This window comes from Aquila chrysaetos, chromosome 4 (genome assembly GCF_900496995.4).
Source record: "Aquila chrysaetos chrysaetos chromosome 4, bAquChr1.4, whole genome shotgun sequence".
Classification (NCBI taxonomy): domain Eukaryota; kingdom Metazoa; phylum Chordata; class Aves; order Accipitriformes; family Accipitridae; genus Aquila; species Aquila chrysaetos.
In genome coordinates this window covers 26,535,748-26,544,824 of record NC_044007.1, presented here as the reverse complement: position 1 = coordinate 26,544,824, position 9,077 = coordinate 26,535,748, and the positions used below count along the sequence as shown (strand labels likewise).

Sequence of the window (9,077 nt, the reverse complement as noted above, 5' to 3'; positions counted from 1 at the left end):
GCACGGCCGCACTTGCCCGACAACGGGACGAGCCACCACGGCTTTCCCTTCAGTTCCTCGACTTCGGCGCCAGCGGGAGGCCGGGGACAGCGCTTGTCCAGTTTTTATCTGCAAATCACCCGCAATCACCTGTGACATCCGCGTAGCGCTCCGGGAGCAGCTGCCAGCCGCAGGCACGGCAGCCCTCACCTCTGCCTCAGTCCCCGGGGTGAGGAGGAGGAGGAGGAGGAGGAGGAGGCGAGGGCAAGGCCGGCGGCCCGGCGCGGGTGCCGCAGGGCAGCCCGCTGTCGCAGGGCAGCCCGCTGTCGCCCGCCCTCAGGAGTGCGGCGGGGCTCGACCTCCCGCCGGCGCTTCCCTGGCGGAGAGGCAGCTTCGGCCCGGTGCCGCGGCGATGCGGCGGAGGGAGGACTGAGGGGCGGCGGGGGGCTGAGGGGCGGCGGGTTCTCCCCTCAAACACACCGCGGGGGGGGGGGGCGATCGCGCCGCCACCGCGTTGGCGCCTTCCCGCCCCTGCGCATTGCGCGCGCACGCAGCGCCCCCCACCTCTTCTCCCCCGCTCCCCCCCCCTCCGCGCTCCCTCAGCCGAGCCTCCGTGTCACGTGCCCTCCTTGCCCTCCCCGACAGCCAATGGGAGGCGCGCCGCGGGCCGCAGGGCCTTTATAAGGCGCCGCGCAGCGCGGCGGCCGCGGGCGGGAGGCGATCGTGGCGGTCGTCGTGGGGGTCTGGGAGCGGCGGGTGCGTGTGGGCGTCTCGGTCCCTCGAGTTGCTTCCCTGTTCCGCCCGGGGGGCCGGGCTGAGCCGAGCCGTCCGGGAAGGGGCCAGGTCTGTGCCGGGGCGGAGGGAGGGAGGGAGGAGGGGGTCGCGCCGGAGGCGGGCGGCTGGGGAGGGGCGGCCATGTCCGGGCCGCGCGGCGCCTGAGGGGATAGCGGGCTCCGCCGCGGCGACGCCCAGTGCTGGCGGGCGGGCCCTGCCCGCGGTGAGCGGCAGCGGGAGCGGTGCTGCGCCTCTGCCGGAAGGGAGAGCGGGGCCGGCGGGGGGCTCGGTGCCCGGCGGGGCGGCGGGTGTGGGCGCTGGCTGCCGAGCTCTCGCGGGCGGCTCCGGGCGCGCCGCTGCGGGGCTGGCTCGCTCCTATCGCCGGGTGGGAGGCGGCGGCTCCGGGCGCCCGCTGACGGGCTGCGTGCGTGTGTGCGTGTCTCCTTGTCTCTGTCGTTCCCCCCTCCGTGTCGGAGCTCTCCGTCCTCTCTAACAAACTCTCTGCCTTGCTTCTCCCCCGCCCCCCGGGCTTCTGCTTTGTGGATGTTGGCGGCTTCTTGTTGTGACAGGAGAATGTGTGTGTGTCCTGGGCCCAGGCGGATCGGTATGTATCTCGCACCGGTACTCGCTGGAGCGCCGGGCTCGGGGGTCGGATGGGACCCGGGGAAGGGACTGCGAGGCTGGGCTGTGTCTGAGGGCTGAGACCCGGCCGGAGGGAAGGATTAACGGTTCTGCTTGCCTTGAATGTTTCTTGTTCCTCCTCTCCCCTCCCCGACAGGCTAATTCATTCAGTTCTGTCGAGTGTCTGAAAGGTACCTGGGGTAAATGTTTTTGTCTGAAGCCCTGGGTATCTTTGGCACAGTTAAAGCAGGTGTTTTGGAGGAACCTGTCAGTGCAGCATCAGTTGGCCTTAGTTGTTATAACAAGCCTTTATTAAAGGAAGGGGTAATATTTTTTTCCATTTTATTAGCGTAGTACTACAAAACCCACAAAATGGCCAAGAGTGAGTCAGATGGTCAGATTATATTTGTGGCCTGAAAAGTAGCATTTGCACCCTGTTCTGGGCTTGGAGAGGTGTTTAATACTGGCTTGATTCTAATCTCTTGACAAATCTTGATTGGATTGTAAAATTTCTGCTTAATCTCTTTTCCTTCTCTGCCATCTCTTGATCAACCATAATGAATTTGGGATCTTAAAGTAATTCTTTAAGGTCTAGTTGGAGACTCTGGTTATATTTGGGGTATCCATGTTGTGGGGATAAATGGGAGAAACTTAGGATAATTTCACTTCAGGTTGGCAAACTTGGAATGTCTCTTAATCAACTAGGATTTATTAAATCTGATATGTGAAACAGACTGATATCTTAAGCTGACATGGATCTTCTGTAGATGATACAGGCCATGGAAAATTTGAGGCCAACTTCTTACTACTGTCTTGAATTTCATGTAATATTTGATAAACTAATGATTAAAAAATTCAGCGAAATATCCTCTAGTGGCACTGCAGAGCCACTATAACAGCAGTACTTTTGTGGTTTTCTTCATCATGGATCAACAGCAAAACTGTCAGAACAGTTGTTGTGGCACCATGTATGGGTCAGCCCTGAACACAAATGCTTAGCAGTCAGGAGAAGTGGATTCAGTTGGAGTTTAATGGGAGACCAGCACCGAATCTGAGGTGCTGCTGTGGACCATGTGCATCTGTAGAACCTTAAGGTTCCCATTCTGTAAGCAAAACTGTTGCTTTTAAATGTCATGTGAAGAAATATACATAACTGTTACCAAAATAGCTCCATTATAATTAGAAGGCAGTGAATAGATTTTAAAATCTATATTTGGAGTTGCAGTTTCTTTCTGTCATGCTGTATGCCTGTAAAGCCTGGACTGGAGAAATAGACTTTCTGGGAAGCAAATGGCTAACATAAATTTAATATGCATGTGGAAGTTCAAGCCAATACAGTGCTGCTGAGTGTCTGGACAGCTGCCTGTGGCCCACGGGGCTATAACCAGAGCTCTTCCTGGTAGGTGAACGACAGAAAACTGCACAGTTCAGTCTTCGTAGCTGTCAGTGGGAGACCTGGGAGAGGTCAATGGACAAGAATTTTTGTCAGTGTAAGTAAAGACTGACAGTCACTAGTCCTTAATACTAGGAAGCCAGTGGCGTGGTAGAAACATGAACTCTACTTTGCTTGCAGCACTTATGTGTCTTGTAACAGAGAAGCGGGTTCCACTCCTGGTTACTTAAGGAGAACAAGTAAGCTTGGAGGGAAGAATGTGACTTGCTTTCTTCTCTTGCATCACAGAGAATGAGGTGAAACTTCATATATTTCCAGACCCTTCTCAGCTGGTCTGGGTAATCAGAATCCTGTGGCAGAAACTATGGAAAGCTTACAGAACAGGGTGATTGCAGAATGCAATTCTTCCTATGTTGCATGATCCTTTAGATTGAGTATTGGGGCTTACTGTGTATTTTATAGGGGTTGTGTCTCATCTGAAATACTGGTATGCCTGCTTGTCTGAAAAAAAAAGCAATCAATTTAGTGACTGAAGCACCTTGCACAACACAGCAGTATCCAGTTTTTCAGCAGAACAATTAGATCTGAGATACAGTGGTGCTGATAGACTAGTACTTATGACTGCAGTAAGCCTTGTATAAGAGAATTTGTAATGGTCTTCTCTAAGAAGTTTTATGATGAAACTTGATCATAAAAGTTGGAAAGAGAAAACTGAATTCCCTTTAACTGTGTGTACTTCATTCACGCAAGGCACAGTTCAGCTTTTTTCCACTACGGAATTCTTTTTTCAAGTACAACATTGTAAAAGACTTCCTGATAGTGAGGCATAGTGAGTAAGGGATTTAAGAGGCACTCACACTAATGTTGTGACTGGGTATGTAAATGGGGACAAGGAAGAGTATGTTAGAATAATCTTTCTTCAGAGGAATGAAAAATTAAGGAAAGTTTTTGGTTTGTTTTTTTTTTTTAGATGTGGCAAAAAGTAGAATACTCTTCTTGGATATTGAACTTAATAGTTTATCTTAACACTGAACTAGCTTTAGGCTATTGTGCAGGGCTCTATTCTAGTCATGGAAGCAAACACAGTTTGCCTGTAGTCCTTCAATTGAGTAGCTTTTTAAAGCAATTTATAATCCTAAAAATTACAGGGGTAGATGAGTTTCTGGTAGGAGAGATGCATCTGCTTTCTACCTCTTGTATTTTTATCTGATAAGCTAGAAAATTGCTGCATAGGCTGCTGTGGCTATTTCACACATGTACACCATGGTGTCATGCAAGTTTGAAGTTTTACACGTGAAAGGGGGGAGAAGAAACAAAACCTGCTACTGACTTGTGATTGCCTGAAGAATATCTGCTGTCTATGACCTACTGCTTGCTTTTGTCATCTAAACCATCTTCATCTTAAACCTAGTCGTATGTCATCTCAAAGTTGTTTCTTGAATCTTACTGTTAGATGCTTTATCTCTTCAGCTTTACAGAAAGAGTGAGTTTTCCTCCTTGTGTGCCACATCTGGCTGTCAGCTGGGAAATCAGCAGAAAAACAAATCTCCATAAAAGCCTCGTAGAAGGTGGCCATACTGTAGAGTGCTCCATGCTAACTGTTGTCTTAAGTTCTGTTTGAAGCTGCGTTGTCTGTCTGGATGATGTTCTCACTTCCTGCCTGCCATCTGGCTGGGTATAAGAGATAAAATATCTGTGCTGAACTTAAATATGGTATATCTTTTTTGTTATTGCCCAATGTAGTGTCTATAAACAAGTGCCTCTTAATGCCTTTTCTTTCTCAAGACCTGTGAAGCTATGAACTTCATGTAATAAGCAACTTTGTTAGGGGCTGTAAATGTCTTAACTCAGAGTTCTGGGAAAAATCTGTTAGTTGTCCCCCTAAGCATAGTTGTTCTCTTGTCTTTCAGCAATTCCAGTCCGAAGCTCCAGGCTACCATTGTTGTCTGATGCCATGCCAGCACCAGCTCATCTGTTTCCACTGATTCGTAACTGTGAGATTAGCAGAATATGCAGTACTGTGTGTTACTGCCACCATAAACATCTCTGTTGTTTATCATCTCATTTTGCTCACAGTCACTTCAGCTATGCACCTCAGAAGAAATTTGCGGCACTTTATAGGCCAAAGGAGAACTTTAATCACTTTATTCACATGAGGGATTATGCTTCTACGCCACAGAGATTTTACCTCACTCCTCCACAGGTCAACAGCATTCTGAAGGCAAATGAATACAGTTTTAAAGTTCCAGAATTTGATGGTAAAAATGTAAGTTCTGTTCTTGGCTTCGATAGCAACCAGTTGCCTGCTAATGCTCCAATAGAAGACCGGAGGAGTGCTGCCACTTGCTTACAGACAAGAGGGATGCTTCTGGGTGTGTTTGATGGCCATGCAGGTTGTGCTTGTGCTCAAGCTGTCAGTGAAAGACTGTTTTACTATATTGCTGTCTCTTTGTTACCTCATGAGACTTTACTTGAAATAGAAAATGCTGTGGAAAGTGGCAGAGCTCTATTGCCCATTTTACAGTGGCACAAGCATCCCAATGATTATTTTAGCAAAGAAGCTTCCAAGCTTTACTTCAATAGTCTAAGAACTTACTGGCAGGAGCTCATTGATCTCAACAGTGGAGAGACTACTGATGTGAAAGAAGCTTTAATCAATGCTTTTAAGAGGCTTGATAATGATATTTCTTTGGAAGCTCAAGTAGGAGATCCAAATTCTTTTCTCAACTACCTAGTACTGCGAGTAGCGTTTTCTGGTGCAACTGCCTGTGTGGCCCATGTGGATGGTGTTGACTTGCACATTGCAAACACAGGTGACAGTAGGGCAATGCTTGGGGTTCAGGAAGAAGATGGGTCTTGGTCTGCAGTTAATCTGTCCTATGACCACAATGCACAAAATGAACATGAAGTGGAACGTGTGAAAATGGAGCATCCAAAGTCTGAAGAGAAAAGTCTCGTGAAACAAGATCGTCTCTTAGGTCTCCTGATGCCTTTCAGAGCTTTTGGCGACGTGAAGTTTAAATGGAGTATTGAACTACAGAAGAGAGTAGTAGAATCAGGCCCAGATCAGCTGAATGACAATGAATATACAAAGTTTATTCCTCCAAACTATCACACTCCCCCATACCTCACAGCTGAGCCAGAAGTTATACATCACAAGTTACGGCCACAGGATAAGTTCCTGGTTTTGGCCACAGATGGGCTGTGGGAGACTATGCATAGGCAAGATGTGGCTAGAATTGTAGGGGAGTACCTCACTGGTGTTCACCATCAGCAGCCAATAGCTGTTGGTGGCTATAAGGTAACTTTGGGACAGATGCATGGTCTCTTAACAGAAAGGAGAGCAAGAATCTCTTCAGTTTTTGAAGATCAGAATGCAGCAACTCACCTGATACGTCATGCAGTGGGTAACAATGAGTTTGGCACTGTGGATCATGAGCGACTGTCCAAGATGCTTAGTCTTCCAGAAGAGCTTGCTCGAATGTATAGAGATGACATTACAATTATTGTGGTGCAGTTCAACTCACATGTTATAGGTGCATGTCAAAATGAGGAACTGTGAATTTAACATAGTGAACTAGTTACCAAAGTTGTAACAATGGCCAGTATGAGCAGCAAATAAAAAACAACCAGCCAATAATAAACCCCCCAAAACCCCTCAGCAAACAAATCGGTTGCTTGCTAGATTCACCATATCTATTGTTCCTGCCTTCCCCTGGAGCTCTAAATACATGGGAAGTGCTGTTGACCTAACACAGATTTGAGGAGGATGTCATAGCTTGGGGAAAGGTTTTTGTAATAACTTTGCACTATTGATTTCATGAATGCTGCTAGAAGAATGTATTGAATTTGGCAGACTCAGATGAGGGAGGGAAGGAGGATAAAGAATTAACTATCAAAGATCTGGCTGTTCAAGAAACAAAGCCTGTTTATAAATATCGGTAAATATCTACACATTATCTTAAAAGAAAAGATGAGTAAAAAGGAGTGTTGTTGAATTCTTACAGGGCTAATTTGTGCAAAGTAGATAAGGTTTTTGTGAATACTACTGTTTCTTTCAAGCAGAAGGTCACTTTAACCAAGTAAATCTTCAGTGTAACAAAGTTGTCCCACTTTCATATAGACAATGTCATTCACTTAAGGATATTTGTCTAAGTGTTGACTTTCAATGCAGGTCTAAGCCATAATCAATACCTGAGATTCTGTTACAGCTTAATCATATCTTATGCGCAGTAACTTCTAAACTTCTTGTGCATCAATAGTTGCTTGGCTGTGGGTTTCTGCACAACTTGTAGGGCAATAATACATTACAACCTGCAGTAAGATATGAGATAACTTTGTGGAGGACTTTAGTTTGCAGTATGAAGAAACTTGCAGACTTTCAAAAATTCACTGTTGTTTGTCAAGACTGCATTGGCTTTCCTAAAGGTCATGTCCTTAATGGACTCCACCCCTGTCTGGTGTTACTTATCTGGGAAATAAATTTTCACCTGAAAAGATCAGGAGGTCATTGCTAACCTCTTTGTGGCTTTGTAATTTGCACTCATTGTCACTTTGGCTGTTTCAAATTGTCACATACTGGATGTCTTGCACTTGAACTCATATTTGTAAGTTGGGTTAAAAATTACAAATTACAAAAAATTGAAATACGGCTTGTAAATAGTGTTTTAGTTGGGAAGCGAACTGGCATGCATGTGTATGTTTAATGCCTTTTTCTAGCAAGTCTTTATTAGCAGCTCTGTATTTCTGGACAGCTGGTGTATGCATGTTCTTACAGTCCAGAATGCTATCACTGAGCAATATCTGCAGTTGGTCTCTTTGGCTTGTAATGGTTGAAGTTGAACTTAAGATTGGCTATAACTTGTGTGCCTGAAGTTGTTGGACTTGTAACTGTAAAAAGTAGGGACTGACAACAAATTTATTGGTCATCATTGCATCTATTTCAGTTATGTTGCATTGTATACAGATTTATTTTAACCTGCCCATAGGTTAAAAACTGAAAAGCTGGCTGAAATACCAGCCCTTGATGACTGTGAGAACACATGTAACTTGATTCCTGTGTTTTAGAGAACAATGGTAGATCAGCATATTTCACTTTACCGAGGTATTTCAGTTAAAATACCTCCCTAGGCTTCATCATAGCTAATTAAATGAACATTTAAAAACCTAGCTTATTTTGGTTAATTGAGTATGTGGCATTTTCTACTAAATACAGATATTGCCGATTAATGCTACTGTTACATAGGGTACCCTTAGTTTGAACCATGAACCTGTGCTATAGTAAACATTGGCTCCTCAGGTGCACAAATGCTATGTATACTTAGTGGCCTGCAGCTTCAATGTGTCTGTTTCTTTACCCAACCTTAAATATCAGGATTAATGTTGCTGTGAGGTTAATGATATCTAAGTTCACAGTCAAGATGCATACAACCCTTCTTTATTTGAAGGGAAAAGGGGAACTCTAAAATGCTTAGACAAGTACTGGCTGTTGACATTGCTTTTGTATGTTGTGTTTTGATGACTGTCATTAGCTAGGTCAATAGACTTTATGTTCGATCATTCAAATGCAGTATGTATCTAAGCTGTTGCAGTATTTAACTTTCTTACTTTTTTACTGTTAAAGCTGTATTACCTGTATTGATGTATTTAACCTATGATTATTGATAAGGATTTGGTACAAGTCATAGCTAGAAGAACTGAACATTGGTCCCATGGATACAACTTTTATTGAGGAAAAGCTGCTTTTTGTAGTAAACGTGTATGTATGGGGTCAGACAAAATAATATTTATGTATTGCCTGGAGACTTGCTCAGTATGTATGCAGTGAACAGAAGCAGTGTAACTGCCTGCTGAACAGGTGACCTGAACAAACATCTTTTAACAGATTCCAATAAAATGATCAATTATGCAGAAATCCATGTGTATTGGATTGATACAGAATGTGATAGCTATTCTACTAAGGCTGAAGCTTATGAATTACTTGTATTTCAAGAATGTGTTCTGTTGTGTCATCCCTGTTATGAATAGACCAGATGGCCAAACAAAGTATACATGGAAACAGACTAAGAATTGGACTTCAGAGCTCTTAAATGCCACTGTGAGGCTTGAACTCCTACATCAGGCATGCTGGTGCTGCTGCCCCTGGCAGCAAAGCTCAAATCTTTGTCAGTTATCACTCTGCATGTCTCAGTTCCCATCATCTCATGATTACCTTCAGGGGTAGTGCTGCAGGTAAAGCAGTGTAATTTGAGATCATTAAGTTGTGGACTGTACCCTATATAGAGTAATACAGCATTTCATAAACAATCTA

General features: G+C 45.1%; 1 protein-coding gene across 3 annotated transcripts; it reads left to right on the top strand.

Moving 5' to 3' along the window:
- Positions 1-670: 670 nt before the first annotated feature.
- PDP1 (pyruvate dehydrogenase phosphatase catalytic subunit 1) lies at positions 671-8,681 on the top strand. Of its 3 annotated transcripts, XM_030012161.2 has the most exons (3): positions 671-822; positions 1,323-1,357; positions 4,678-8,681. In XM_030012161.2, the coding sequence occupies exons 2-3, from the start codon at positions 1,327-1,329 to the stop codon at positions 6,327-6,329; spliced, it is 1,683 nt and encodes a 560-aa protein (XP_029868021.1). In that variant the 5' UTR covers positions 671-822; positions 1,323-1,326; the 3' UTR covers positions 6,330-8,681. The 3 variants fall into 3 exon arrangements, with proteins under 3 accessions (XP_029868021.1, XP_029868022.1, XP_029868020.1); XM_030012162.2 differs by lacking the exon at positions 1,323-1,357 and having other exon boundaries at positions 672-822; XM_030012160.2 differs by lacking the exon at positions 671-822 and having other exon boundaries at positions 905-1,357.
- The last annotated feature ends 396 nt before the right edge of the window (positions 8,682-9,077 follow it).